Genomic DNA, 16,142 nt, shown 5'->3' with positions numbered 1-16,142 from the left:
CCTAAAGTAAACTTAAAACCGTTCTGAAAATAAGAAAAAAAAAACTTAATCGCTGGCAGTAGATACCTTTAAAATAAGATCTCTTTTGCTTAGAATAATAGTTGTGTACACCATGAAAACGACCACATTAATTATCCCGATACACAATCAGCATAAAAGTTGAATAGCTAATTGTACAGTAAACAATGGATGAGATCGTCGATTGCTGAAAATAAAAACAGCAATTATGTTAACCTTCGGTGACTTGACTAAAAACGTTTTCGCTTTCACTTAAATCAGTATTTAAACATGTGAACTTTTAATTAATTAGAATAATTTTATTATTTTTGTACAAATATAATCACTGAAAATTTTGAAAACTCTGAGAGTGGAAAACATTTATTTTCTCCACCATCCACTGGAGCCACCTGAACTTCCTCCCCAGCCGCCACCTCCGCCACCACCATATCCACCTCCATATCCACCACCTCCATGTCCACCACCACCGCCAGAAGAAATTACTTTATAAATTTGAACACCTCCACCTCCACCATGGCCGCCTCCTGAGTAGCCACCACCTCCCCATCCGCTGCCACCTCCGTAGCCACCACCACCACCACCGCTCCATCCACCTCCACCTCCTCCACTACTCCAGCCGCCACCGCCTCCACCATGACCGCCGCCTCCTCCAGATTGATGGATCACTTTGATGACTTGTACTCCACCGCCACCACCTCCGTGACCTCCTCCGCCACCGCCACTCCAACCACCTCCATGGCCACCTCCGCCACCACCGCTCCATCCGCCACCGCCATGGCCACCTCCACCACCGCCACTCCAACCGCCACCACCATGGCCTCCTCCGCCACCACCACCGCCTCCAAGAGACTTAAAGAACGTAGCCTGGGCTAGGGCAATTGTTGCCACAAAAATTACACAAACGAACACCTGTAAAAAAAATATAAAAATAAATTTATCCAATTCAAGTTCGTTTATCCTTCAAAATCCTTACTCTCATGTTCCAAAAATCCGCGGAACTGCTATAAACTCAAAGAAATATTCTATCAAACTGCAGTGATGAACTTCAGAATTGAATCTTTTTTATACTTCGTCCCCACTCCAAAAAAATATTATATAAATATAAAAAATGAAAAAAAAAAACATTAAAAATAATAGTTTCATGCCAAAGAAAAACAATGAGTATCCAACTTTTTTTTTTGGCTCAGAAATATGATTGTTGTGGCTACTCACCAACAAAAACAAAACAAAGCAAACTTATAACCATCTTGCGGCGATTTTTTTTTTTTTTTTTGGTTAGTTAATTACTATTTCAAGATTATGTCCAAAAAGTAAAAGAAGTTAGTTACTTGAGTCTAGTTGGTATACCGCAAACTATACCCGGAGGTGGCGAATTCGATCTTCTATTAATAAAATATACATAAATTTAGTTGCATCTATTTTTAAACAAGATGAAATAGATTTTGATGATTTATCAAAATTGATTGGTATTAAACTACCGCAAAATAAAACTAAGTGAAGATAAGTTTTTTTTTTCCATTCAAGAACTAATTTTTCAAGGCTTCCACTATAAAGTGAGTTTTTTTATTAATTTTTTAATTTTTTTTTATCTTTAAAAACAATAAATCTTTAACAAAAAAAAGTGTTCTTGTGTTCTTACGCAATTTGTCAGAATTTATGATTTAAAACTTGGTTATGTTATGATTATATCCATGGTTAGTCATGGGCTTATTAAAATTTGGGAATATCCAAAAATCTTGACCACAAACTTTTATAACTTGTTAAGAAAATTGGCTATTGCGGAAGGTCATGGATTATGTGTTAATGTTATTAATTTATATTATGATAAATCTAGCGTGATGATCTATTAAAGCATGATTTTACACCAGCTTATACTAACCTTAAGGCGATGTTATTTTAGTTCCCATAACTAAGCTGAACAAATTATAGCATTTGCACATATTATTTGACCCAAAAGAAAAAAAATTTAAATCAATATTCAATGACAAATAAATTTTAACAAACCGTAAATGAAATGAAATGCAATGAATTGGCCCTTAAGGAAAATTGTTTGTAGCTTCAGTCTAGGGGTGGAATTTATTTTTCCCACTCAAACCGAGATTTTTGTTAAGTGAAAATTTGAGCAGTTGTTGTTTCATGCTGAATAACATAAGAAACAACATCTCTTAGGAAAGTTATCTATACCATTTTACCCTAGTGTTACCAATTTTTACTACCTAATTTAAGCCTATGTGAAAAATGTGATAGGTAACGTGAAATTCGGTTTATAAATTTGTATTCATTATTCATAACATCTAAAATCCTTAAAAATATTTTTAAGGAAAAGTGTTTTTTTTTTTCGTAAAGCGTGTTTTGTTTTTTTTTTTTGTACAAGGTTGTGCAATATGGAGGTGTGCAAAAATGGTATCACATTATCTGACATACATTTCATTTGTTTTTATCTAAGGAATAATGTTTAATTGTTTATAATAAAAACTAATGATCTCAAAAGTCTACAACACGGTTAAAAATGTTGGAGTATTTATACAGATCTTGTATTACAGCAATAGGCAAAATATTAAATTTATTTTATATTGTATTAGGGGTAAATATTAAGGTTTTAAGTTAACTACTTGTAATACGAAAATGATTTGAATATAACCACTTAGGACAAAAAGTGTAATATTTTGGTATTCAAAATTAATTACTGATAACTTTGGATTTCAAAAAAAAGGAAAGGAAAAATGGACATTATGAATTTTTGATTTTAAGTCTTGCTGCAAAATGACATACATTGCATATCAATTTAATTTTAAATAGTTTTTCCAAAAAAACAGCTTATAGATAAATACTTTTTTAAAACACGGCTCTAACGATTCTGACTTTTTATACATTTACCAAGTTTGTATTTAGAAATTTTAACAACTTGAACTTTTAGAACAAGTTCATGGATTTGAATGTAGGTCCTTCCATGAATCGCACCCTTTCCTTATAAACAGACACCTTGTATTTAAAAATCAAACATTAAAAAAAAATATGTAGGTACCTATAAGCAATTCAAATGAAAATCAAAATTTCAAGAATATTCATCGACGGGTTTTTCAAAAACAAAAATTGATTTTTTTTTAAATCCAAAAATGAGTTTTTTGAAAATATTACTTCCTAAATCAAAACGTAAGGCCCATTTCTTAGAAAAGTATTTTTTTAATATTGGTTATATGCGAGTAGGTAGCTAATCCGTTTATTTTGGTCATAAAAATAAAACTTTAATTTCGGCTCTTAAGAATCACTAAGCCATAATTTTTTTAAAAATTGACTTTAAATTTGAAAAAAAAAAATTAAACTACTACAACATTTACAAATAGAGTCGTTTGTGGTAAGTGTGCGCACTTTAGACTTTGAAGATGTATTACAAGCAAAATAAAGGATGTACATACAAAAAGTAAATTGATTATTAGAGATACATGTTTTGACTTCTTAAATTCAATTTAAATATAACTAATATTTATAAAATTAATTATGTTTTTCTAAAAAAACCAAAACAGGTCATATTGCGCACACTTACCCCTTCGAAGGGATAAGTGTGCGCAGGGTGTACGGTAAGTGTGCGCAGGTACTTTTGCTTAGTAATCTTAATGAATAACTATTGTTCCTTTTTTTCAATATTAAAGACAAACGAGAGGTCTAAGACCCCCATTCCCATACGATTTTCTCATTATTTTGATCCATTCTGTACATTGTGAAATTTTGATGCACTTTGAAGCATTTTATGCAAATATAAATATTTTCAGTGAAATCCCATGCATTTGCATGCGCACACTTGCCCCCAAATTTTTGCGTACACTTACCCCAAATGCAGTTTTTTATTGTTTTTGATAAAATATTAATAAATAAATAGTAAAAACAATAACATTTTAATTGGAACATAAAGTTTAAATAGTAAGCTCAATAAAAAAAATCAATTGACTTCACTTTAAGTCAAAGACAGGTCACTGTCAGAGTTTGAAAATTGTGAAAAATTTTAAGGAAAGTTAGCTTTTTTTTCTTTTGCTTTTTCTCGAAACATTAAAAACAACAGAAGCATAAATATAACGGACTTCGACAAAGATCAGATATCTAATTAATTGTGCATCAGCAGAAATTTAAATTTTTACACTAGTTTCGAGAAAATAGCAATGCGCACACTTATCGGCTGCGCACACTTACCACGAACGACTCTAGCGTATGTAAATTGAATGCTTAAAATCAATTATCCCCAAGAGCTAAAAGATAATGGCAACGATCTGGTCTTAACCCCTTGTAACCCAAGATGATCAATTTTAGAGTAAGGAACGTGTAAACACTTTCCTTTAATTACACTCCTGCTCAAAATTAACGCACTCTTTTTTCTTCTTTAGTTATACCCCTGCATCTTATTTAAAATGGCTTTAAAATTATTTGTTGTATTTTTTTGTGCTTGCTTATTGTTTGGCAAGTCGAAAAACTGCTAAACTGCAACAATATTATCAATAAAAAAAAAAGATGAACCAGATTTATCAATTCAAGGTCTGAAAACTGATATTAAAATAATTATTGTTTTTTAAGAAAAAAAATTTAAAAAAATGGAAGCACGTGACAGTTCTTTCCAATAATTTTATTCAATACTTGGTATTGTCCTTTCTAGCGCATGTGATAACTTGGAGTCGTCTGTTCGTTCCACGAATTAATTTTTGAAGGTTTTGTTGAAACTTTTCTTTCACTGCACTTTTCTGTTGATATCTGTGTGGCCAATTCAAAGGTGGCATATTTTAATCTCAAACCACTCTAGCATACATTATCGTACATCAGACTAAACTGTGGGCCAAATCAATTGATGATTGGAACCGCATGCTGTTCGCGGATATCTGTCAAGTATCTTTGGGTACTTAACGTAGGTCTAGGAGAGCTCACTAACGCCGTAAGTGTTGTCAAGCAGATTTTAGTTCATGAAAATTAATGACTCTTCTCTAAAAGGTTCGCAGGTTGACAAATAGACTTCAGCATACCTCCCCAAATCTTCCCCACACACATTTTATTCTATACCTTCAATTTAAGGTCACTCCAGTCTCATTTGAGAAAATAACCATGATACTGTGACATAAAGTAATAATAGGACTTTTCTGTAAAATAAATATGATGTGCGTTAAATTTGAGCAGGAGTGTACAATAAAACACGTATTTTTTTTTTTTTAATATCAATATTTTTATTATTTACTGATTTATTTCAACAAATAATGAGTCGTTTTGATCTCTTCGTATATAAATGCAAGACCTCTAACAACAAACTATCAAATATTTATTTTTTAAAAGTTTCCGAAAGTTACTACCTATGTAAAATCTTGTATGTTTAGGGAGAAGAAACCCTTTTTTCAGAAATTCTTCCTTTTACACTTCCAAATTATTACCTAAGAGCATTGAGTATTAAACTAAAAAGTAGTTGGTACTTAATGACAATAAAGCTGATCTTTTTATATGAGTCGTTTAGAAATGATGTGTTACTTTAATTATTTTATTATTTTTTCCTGCTATTCTACCTAACCCGTTTTTTTTTTTAAATAGCAAAAACTCAATATGTTAAGGCTTTTCAATATTGTCTATAATAAGAAACTTCGCACAAACTATTACACTGTGTTACAAAACAAAAATCATGTTAATTACTTTGAAAGTGACCTAGTAGAGGTTGTAGGCATTACTGAGTACATCATATTATGTATTTCGGCACTTGAAATTTTTCATAGACCTTCAAAATTTGAAGTTATCGTCAAAAAACCGTTTTTCAATGTTTTCACATTTCAACGATTTTTTACTCAGTCATTTTTTTAACAGTTCTAAACAAAGGAGTACTTGTTCTTTTTGAAAATACTTTTTTATTTTGCTCCAACACTAAATTGGGAGTAGGTTGTATGTACTGAATCTCAAAGTACAACATTTTTAGAATTAGGAGACCGTTTAAAGCGACGTTTTGTGTTTTGAAAATTTTTTTTACAAACAGTTTTATTATTCTATTTATGCTGGATAAAATAAGTTTTTATTCATCAAAATCAAATATTCGAAAAACGTCTTTAAAACGACCAATTTCCTTTAATCGCGGATCCGGAATCTCAAAAGTGGCTACATATTTATAAATTAAAACCATTGAATAATTATATAGTAGTAAAACCAATACAAAGCAGAAGATACCTACATAAAACTTCACTTTCAAACATTATTACCAAATTCACTTCAATCTCAAAGTTAGCGAAAGTAAATGTGGGGAAACACCGAAACGACATAAAACTCTTACTCTTTACACAACTAGGTACAAAAAAATCAGCAACCTCAAAGTTTCTATGACATAACAATTTTTATATCAATTAAATGTGCAGAAACTGAATGAATAAGGAGAGCAATCTAGTCCCACGCACCACATTTAAATGGCAATTTAAAAATAAAAAAAAAACACATTTTTTGAGAATTATTTTTTGGTAACAAGAAAAAAATTTATTAACAACATTAACAACGTCTGATCTTTTTTGCTTTCAGGTACATTCACTCATATTCATTCACACAATAGAGAGTATTCAACATTCATAATAGATTTCTAAAGGGGCTATCACATAAAGGTCTTTGCTTAAAGTTCGGTGATCAATTGTTTTTGCAGTATAATTTAATCCCATCCACCGGATGATCCGCCGGATGACCAACCACCTCCGCCAATACTGCCTCCTGAAGACCAACCACCGCCGCCACCACCAATGCTGCCTCCGGACGACCATCCACCATGTCCTCCTCCAATACTTCCTCCGCCGATACTTCCACCATGTCCTCCTCCAATGCCGGAATCAGAACTGATGATCTTGACGATTTTAACTTCTTGAGCACCGCCGCCGCCGTAACCACCACCTCCATGACCTCCCTCATAACCGCCGCCAAAGCTTCCACCGTGACTGATGCTTTCATAACCACCGCCATATCCTCCAGAGGAGCCACCTGATGACCATCCACCGCCACCGCCATGGCCTCCTCCTAGCGAAGATCCTGATGATTCCGAGATGACTTTGATAATCTTGACTTCACCACCTCCGATTCCACCTCCGATACCGCCGCCATGACCACCGCCAAAGGACGAACCACTGTCGTATCCACCGCTGCTGGCCCACCCTCCATGGCCACCACCACCGCCGCCTAGAGAAATGCCGCTGTCATATCCGCCGCCACCACCGCCGCTGGACCATCCACCATGACCGCCACCACCACCTCCGCCGATGGAGCCTCCGTCACTGATAACTTTGATAACTTTGACAGGAGCTAATGAGATGGAGCTGCCGCCTCCATGACCGCCACCATGGCCGCCACTGTATCCGCCGCCACCACCACCGCCATGGCCGCCACCGTAGCTGTAGCCACCACCGCCACCGCCGCCGCCATGTCCACCACCGCCACCACTGCTACCACCAAGGAAGCCGGCTGAAGCAACAGCCATTGAGGCAAATAAGCAAACAAAGACCTAAAAAAACGTACAAAAAAAGAGAACTTTTAGCTTCGATATCCTTTTGAATAATCCTTTTAAAATCGTCCTACCTTCATTATAATCACAAACAAGGCTTATTTTTTTTTTTGTTGAAAGTTAACTCAGACGATGTTAACCAAGCTGGGAAAAGGAAGGCAGATACTGATGTCTTAGCTTAAAGCAAACCATCTTTTTATACCTGTTTTATGGATCGTGCGGATTTTTGTGGCAAGCTAAAGCTACTTGAATCGAATGTGCAACATACAAGAGAATTGACCCACAATCGAAATTGTGTTGTTTTCTCACTTCTTCTTTGATTTTTTTTAGAGTGAACAAAGTAAAGGAAAAAAGTAGTAGACAAATGAAAAAAAAAAAAAAAGAGAAGAGAAGAGAAGAGTTTTTTTTTTTTGTTGGCTTTCCTGTGTCGGAGTCGTTTGCTTTACTTTTTTGCAACAAGTTATACCCGACTGTACCGCCTTAGGTCAATTAATAGAGATAACAATCAACAGCTGTTAGATAATCGAAATATAGTTTTTTTTTAGCGATACTCGCATAATAAATGATTCTTCGAAGAAAGTGAGGAAATTGAAGGTAGATTAATGTGTCAGTGATGGAAGTTGGAAGTGTGAGAAAGATTAAACTGTGACAATAGACTTATGATTTGGGTTGGGAGGGTTATTTTGGCAATTTAACCATAAAAATCGTCGATCAAGATTAAAATTTTGGCTTGATGGTGTCGACAAATTATATTCTTTAAGGCAAAAAGTTACTAACTAAATTTTTCACAACAAAAAAGTTTTAACTTTTATGACAGCTTGATGAGGTGTTTTAAACATGTTCTTCAACTTGGAGAGGAATCAACCTTTTATGACATTGTTTGTTGAACTTTTTTACAAAGTCATATGAAAGCAATAAATCTACTGCTAGATACTAGTTGCACAAAAATTTGCATTTGTGCATAAAAGGAAACAAGTTATGCAAAAAATGTTTTTAGTTTGCTAAAAAGACAGACAAAGAACAAGGAAAAACGAATCGGTCCTAGTACACATTAGGCTGGGTCACCAAATGTATGGAGACATTTTTTTTTGCTGATTTTTTTACGGGCACAGTGATGAACAGGTGCCAAACTATAAAGTTTGGTTATAATCATACTTTATCTTTATCCTACACCCTTAGGAAACAACTCAGGCCTTTTTCGAACCATTCTAACTGTTGTTTTCATAATGTCAAACATTTCAAACTCGTTTTATTTGTTAATATAGTCCAAATCTAGCTCCTCAAAAACTTTCAGCTACGTAGGATTAGTAGTTTCTGAGAAAAAGGCCTTCAAAAATCGCAAAAAGAGTAGCTGATTTACTCACTCACACTCTAACTAACATATCGCTGGCTGAGAATTATAGGGTTGTATGTCAACTCACCTTAGTTTTGAGAAAATCGATCTCAAAGTTTTTTAAGGCTGGTTTTTGGATAAAATAGTTACATAGCAGTAAAGTACTTATGCTATCCTATAAAGGACCCTAAAAAAATCATAAAACCATGAAAAAAAAACATTAATTTCACCACAAAAAAAGATTCTATAAGCATTTTTAAAAAATTACATAGAACCTTTTTATGAAAAAGTTTGTAAAAAAATTTGAAAAAGGTTCTATGTTCAACATAAAGAGCTTACATGTAATAAATGGATGTTATATGAAAAAAAGTGATTCCTCGTGAAATTTGCTTTTATTTAATTTAATTTTATTCAAGTTTTGCACAAAATAGTCAAATTCTTTTTTAAATAACAGAAAGAAATACCACAAATCACGTTGTTGCATTTATTCTTTTAATTTAATAAGAATGCACATAAAATTAATGAAAAATCATTTCAATCTTAGCAGGTATCTACACTTTAATTTTCTTAAGGAGAAAATTCTTGTTAAAATGAAGTTCACTTTGATTTTAACAAAGTTTAAACAAATTTTACCTATGGTTATTAGAAATCTTATTAATTTAAGAGGATTGGATTTTAGAGGAGTATCATCTTCTCGTTTGCAGTTGCTTTATCCTAGTATATCTTGCCATCGGAATTAGGTTTGTCCGAAGGTACCTTTTTGTTACTTTTTGAGTTTTGACTTGTTTTGTTTTAAGTTAAAGAATCTAAGTGTTTCTTTAACTTTTGGTTTATTAAAACGAACTTTGAACCAACCTCGATTATAAAAAAAAATGTTTCAAAAAATCACTTCCAATTCTTGGTACACAAAAAACATTGAATTAATTATTGCAAAAGTTAAGGTTGGATAGTACATTATTTTGGTTTAAAGAGTACAGAACGAGATACAAAAATTTTTTGCTACAAAATACTCATTTTTTGTATTTTGTAGGAAATGCACCCTTATAATTCTCAGCCAGCGATATGATAAAAATTATGGCAAACTTCTAGTTTTCATAGAAACTTGTTATGGTCATGGATCTTGAAGTACATACAAGGAAAAAAATCGAAAAATTGCAATTTTACATTTAGGAGGCGTGGTAACCGCCCATTTTGGTAGAATTAATATCAATTATTAAAAAGTATACTTCTGAATATCCTAGAATCTTGAAACTTGGTAGAATTGTAGTTAATGCAAAGGAAACATATTCAAACTAAAGATTTTCTATCTCGGAGGCGTGGTATCCCCTTAAAAATGATAAAAGAAATGTTTCATAAATTAATTAACAAGTCTTAAAAAAATGTAGTTTTTTTTTTTTTTTTTTAATTTCTCAAAAACGACAAAACATTTTTGCATCCGGTTTTCTATTTTTGCTTAAAAACAAATAAGAGCATTGAATTTTGAAAACTTAAATAGTACCTACTTAATCACATAAATTTTTTTTTTCAAAATTTTGGTTTTGAAAATTAATTTTTTAAAAACTGTTTTATAAAACAGCTTTATTTGACAGAAAAATAAAAAAATAGATTTTGGGCTTAACAAAAAGGTATAACATTTTGTTGTAGGTATAACCGTTGATTTTTAATAATATTTTTTCTTAAATAAATCATTTTTTTTTTTTTAAATTGCCCCTCCTCCTGGCTAAACGGGGTCGAATATTAACCCTCTCCAATACGATTTTGTTCTTGTCTCGACCCAACCTCCTGAATTAGCTTGTATAATGAATGAGATAATAATAAATTAAGCAAAGCATGTGTGGTTTTTAGGCTTAAATCAGCTTTTTTCAAAAATGAAACCTCGATCCGGAACACTTAGGCTTAAAATAATTAAATGAAATTTTACTTATAAGCTAACCGAACCATTTGTCACCTTTTAATCGCTGAAAATCCAAAAAATTGTATTTTGACCCACCCTAGTACACTTCCCTGTGGTAATAGCTCCATAACAGTTTTAGCTTACCACCTGAAACAACAATTGGGTTTTTGTCAATTGTTTTTGAAATAATCCTGTTTGAGGATAAAGGGAAATTGGTAACATCTCAAAATATCTTTATTTATTCTGCTTAATCTATTTCTTCCATTTCCAAGTAGCCCCAATGTTTTTAACAATTAGTTAAACAGTCTAAAAAGTCCTTTCGTGGGTCGACCTGCAATTACTTTTTTGATTTGGTTTACCTTTTGGGCATTCCATAAGAAAGCAAAAATTTTATTTTATATATATAATATTTTCAATCTATTATTTTGATTGTTAAATTGCAAACTATTTAGTTATGATGAGATTACTTCAAGAACACCAACTAGTTTAAACCGGGTTGTAAAAATATATCAATTGAACGAAAAAAATAAAATGCCCGACTGGTTCGCACGAACTTGCTCTAAGGGTTCAAGTAGGTATTGTAGGTATATAAAAACAAAAAAACAAAAATTAAAAGAACAAATTTCTTTTTTCAAAGGAATAAAATAAAATCTGAAATCAAATTGTGCTCCAAAACAAGTATAATGCAATTTCATTTGTTTTACTAAAATGCATTTTTGGAAAAAAAAAACAAAATCCTTACAGTCGTTTTTTTATAAATAATTTTTTTGAAAAAAAATTAAAAACTAAATTATTTCATAAAAAATATCAAAACTTTTTAAAAAATCCAAAAATTATTTTTTTCAAAATTTTACTTTGAACTTATATTAAAATTGTGTAAAAAAATCTTTAAAATCAAATTATTTGTTTAGAATTTAAAAAAAAAACATTTTATGGGAGATACCGTTAAAAATGATTTTCGATTATTTTTTTTTCATTCTTAGAAATTGTATAAAAACTAACATGAATTTTTTTAACTTAATTGTTGGAGCCGTTTTTGAGAAACTTAAACTTTTCCAACAAAAAAAAAATAAAAAAAAAATCACCAAGCAAAAATATTTATTGCAACTGAAAAAAATTGCAATAAATAAAGTTTTATTGCAACTGAAAAATATTTGCATTAAAAAAAATATTTATTAAAAAAAAAATGTTATTGCACTGAAAAATATTTGCATTGAAAATAAAATTTTTATTTCAAATAAAAAATTTTGTATTACAAAGATTTCTTTGTATTTAAAAAAATTTCTGCATAGAAAAAAATACAATGCAAAAGTGTGCATTTCAAATTTTGTTTTAATGTTCGTGGAATTTCTTATAATTTTGGCTAATTTGACCATAAATTAGCTATTTCAAATAATGTAAATCCAAATAGTCAAAATTGTAAGAAATTCGACGAATAATAAAAATATCAAAACTAAATAAACAACTAAATATACTTACATATCCACACCAAAAGATAAAGGGGAGACGGACAGAATCCCGAAATCCAAAATCCAGAAAGACCAAAATCCAGAAAACCCTAAATTCCGAAAACCCCAAATCCCGAAAACACAAAATCCCGAAAACCAAAAATCCCGAAAACCCAGAATCCCGAAAAACCAAAATCCTGAAAACCCAAAATCCAGAAAAACCAAAATCCCGAAAAAAAAACAGAAAAAATAAAAAACTCTTCTAAACTGTGTTTCATTGAAATTTTAACTGAAACATAAAATTAAAACCAATTAAAAACAATTTAAACATACAATTATTATAAGTTAAATATTAAAACTAATAATTCTTTTGATTTTAGTTCAACGATTTTCCAACATAACTCAATCATTACAAAACATTGCTGAAATCACAATAAGAATCATGTAAAAAAGAGATATTAACGGAATCATAAACTTATATTGCTTTTTACGTAATAACACCTTAATTTCACACTTAGGATTGTTTTCGAAATCCCGAAAAATTATATAAAATGAAAAATTTGCGCAAATTTTTCATTTTATATAATTTTTCTGGATTTCGGGATCCCATTCGGGATTTTGGGTTTTCGGGATTCTGGGTTTTCGAGATTTTGGGATTTCAGGATTTTGGGTTTTCGGGATTCTGGGTTTTCGGGTTTTCAGGTTTTCGGGATTTTGTCCCCAATCCGAAAATTTCACAACTTTAATGTTATAGATAAATAGAACAAATTTAGCGGGTGGCCCGACCGAAAATCGAAAAAAAATATGTTTTGGACAACACTAACGTACATTCTAAATTTACGAATAAAAAAAGGAGCATTAAATAAATTAATGAAATCAAAGCAAAGTGGTTAGGTTAGGTTAGGTTAGAAATGTTTAATCCCACGATTTAGTTCAGGCAGCCAATCGACAGTACCATTTCTCGATATAACATTTTCATTGGTATGAAAGTATTCAAAAAGTGGATAGGTACACATTTCCTGTCTGATGGCTTTTGGCACCCCCCTTCTGTTAAACCAGATCAATATCTAAATATCAAAAATGAGCTCAAAGATGACTTGAGAATTCTTCAAACATTATCAATTTAACATCTGTTTTACAATGTAACATTGTGATAGAGACTATCTAAAAGTCCAAACTGGATACAAATTATACTGAAACCAGGACTGTAATACCATCCGAAGAAAACAAAATGTATGTGACTTGTTTTAACAGTCCTGCTACCAGTCCTGCCAGGTATGTTCAATTGCTAGATAGAGACTTATCTTATCAGTTATTTTAACTACATAATTGTACTATGCAGAAGTTATTTCTACATTTTGTACCTCCCTTTCCAATATCATTGTTATTTACAAAATGCAGACAAAAATATATTTTGTCAATTAAAATACTTTTGTTCAAAAAAAAATGCACCCTTCCAATTTTGTTGTCACACACCATCCAGCTGTAACTATTAAATATTGTGAAACTTGTTCCAAATGGCCACTAGCAATAAATAATAATTCAATTGTGCGATTGGTGCAATTTGTTTACTTTAATTGTTATAGTTTCGAGATACATGTACCTAATTGTGTATGACAGACGGAAAAGACTGTAAAAATAGAGTTTGGGTTATTGGAACTCCCATTCAAAAATTCTACTAAATTGATAACCAAACTGAAAGATACATGATACAAATTGCATCTTAAACAAAAATAATCATTCTCCACTTACAACTACAACTGGTGTACATTTTGCATGACCACCGGCATGTCTAACATGTTAGTTATTAAAAAATTATAGCAATTTTATTGAAGATAAACGGTGCATGAAGCAAAAATTATAGAAAGCAAAAAATAAATATTTGGAAGTAAACTAAAAGCCTATATACAAGATATTGTGCATAAAATAACTAGCTGAAGTATAAGTCCTCATGTCACATTGTGGCTTAGAAAAACGTGAATATGTAATAACACAGCTTAACGCTTTAATGCCCTCAGTTCTTTCTAAGCCACCGAAAGACATTCACCTGGGGGAATGACAACGATAACAAAACTAAACCAGTGGCTCTTTAATTTGGTTTAAAAAAATTCAAATCCAACCAGTTTCGTTTCGTCTTTGGGTCTTTAGTTCCTCTAAGCTTAAAGAGTCATCATGCAGATAAATGTTTTTCTGTAATCAATTTTATCTGTTTACATTTCTTTACAAGATTTTCAAGACTCTCTCGTTTGTTTTATACAAACATATAACCAACGAGTTCGATTGTCAATCAAATGATGATTTGTTTTGCTGTTGTAACACATCACTGGGAAAACTAATTGGGTCAACATTGTTTTGTATCCAAATAAAGATTCATTGGGTTACTTATTTTTTTTTTTTTAATCCAAAATTCACATCGAGAAGTCAATTTTATGTAACATTTTGCAGAGATACATCGCCATGATAATGGTATTCATCGATCAACAGCAAAACGTGCAACTCGACGAGACGGTTTTTATACGTAATCGAATTATTTATTGGCTTCCCCTGAAGCTGGAGGAAGTTGGATTTACTTCGGATGAGTTATGTTGTTTTGTTTTACTATCATATTGAACTTGACTAACAAAAGTTAACGGTGTTCCATGGTTATTGTCATCATACAGTGGTGGATTAATTGTGATACTGTTATACAGGGCTCTTGATTTTAAGCTCAAAATTTTATATTTGGCTGTGATTCTATTGACTCTTTTTCGTACAAAAATAACTGTTATAAACTGATATTTCTTGGAGCTAACTATTTCTTAGTGGAATCGGGTTTAAAGAGATTTCAAGTATGTATCGGTTTGTGTATTACCAATACAAATAAGATCGGATTTTAAGTCGCGAACTCCTATAACTGTTATAAATTCAATCGTCTCAAGGAATACCTATTTCATCATAAAAATGCCGAATTTGAAGAGATTTCAAGTAAATATCGGTACGACTGAGTTTTTAGTCATGAACTGTTATAACTATTATATATTGAATTTTCTCTAAGAATATTCATTTCAACATAAAAAGAAAGGATTTCAAGAGATTTTAAGTTTATATCGTTTTGTGTATTATAAAAATACACGGTTTTTCAGTCAAGAGCTGTTATGACTGTTATAAATTGAGTTGTCTGTAGGAATACCCATTTCATCATAAAATGATCGGATTTTATCAGATTCCAAGTTAATATCAATTTTTGTGTTACCATAGCAAAGAAGACCGGATTTTAAGTCACAAACTGTTATAACTGTTATAAATTGAATCTTTTCTATGAATACTTATTTAATGTTAAAAAGACCGAGTTTTAAGAGATTACAAATTTATATCGAATTGTGTCCTTCCAAAAACAAATAAGACCGTGTTTTAAGTCACGAACTGTTATAACTGTTATATATTGAATCGTTTCCACGAATTACTATATTATCATAAAATGATCTGGTTTTGAGAGACTTTAAGTTTATATCGCTATGTTTAGCCGTAACAAATAAGACCGGTTTTTAAGTAACGAACTGTTATAACTGTTATAAATTGAACCGTCTCTAGGAATACCCATTTAACCATAAAAAAAAAACAGATTTTAAGAGATTTTAAGTTTATATCGGTTTGTGTGTTTGAATCGTCTCCAGCAATACTCATTTCATTATAAAATTACTGGTTGTTTATAAAATTTCAAGTTAATATCGGTTTGTGTATTACGAAAATAAATAAATCCCGGTTTTAAGTCACGAACTGTTATAACTGTTATAAATTCGATCGTCTCAAGGAATACCTATTTCATCATAAAAATACCGAATTTGAAGAGATTTCAAGTTAATATCTGTACGACTGAGTTTTTAGTCATGAACTGTTATAACTGTTATATATTGAATTTTCTCTAAGAATATTCATTTCAACATAAAAAGGACGGATTTCAAGAGATTTTTAGTTTATATCGTTTTT

General features: G+C 31.4%; 2 protein-coding genes across 2 annotated transcripts; both read right to left on the bottom strand.

Moving 5' to 3' along the window:
- Positions 1–378: 378 nt before the first annotated feature.
- LOC129909564 (uncharacterized) lies at positions 379–997 on the bottom strand. Its single transcript, XM_055986638.1, has 2 exons — positions 992–997; positions 379–927 (listed from the first exon to the last, which is right to left on the bottom strand). The coding sequence occupies exons 1-2, from the start codon at positions 995–997 to the stop codon at positions 379–381; spliced, it is 555 nt and encodes a 184-aa protein (XP_055842613.1).
- A 5,664-nt stretch (positions 998–6,661) lies between these two features.
- Positions 6,662–7,581, bottom strand: LOC129909563 (loricrin-like). The gene is made up of 2 exons (XM_055986637.1): positions 7,576–7,581; positions 6,662–7,501 (listed from the first exon to the last, which is right to left on the bottom strand). The coding sequence occupies exons 1-2, from the start codon at positions 7,579–7,581 to the stop codon at positions 6,662–6,664; spliced, it is 846 nt and encodes a 281-aa protein (XP_055842612.1).
- Between the last annotated feature and the right edge of the window lie 8,561 nt (positions 7,582–16,142).

The sequence above is a fragment of the Episyrphus balteatus genome, chromosome 2, assembly GCF_945859705.1.
Source record: "Episyrphus balteatus chromosome 2, idEpiBalt1.1, whole genome shotgun sequence".
Taxonomy (NCBI): Eukaryota; Metazoa; Arthropoda; class Insecta; order Diptera; family Syrphidae; genus Episyrphus; species Episyrphus balteatus.
Note: the sequence above shows the minus strand (reverse complement) of the source record. Positions and strands in the feature narration are given on the sequence as shown.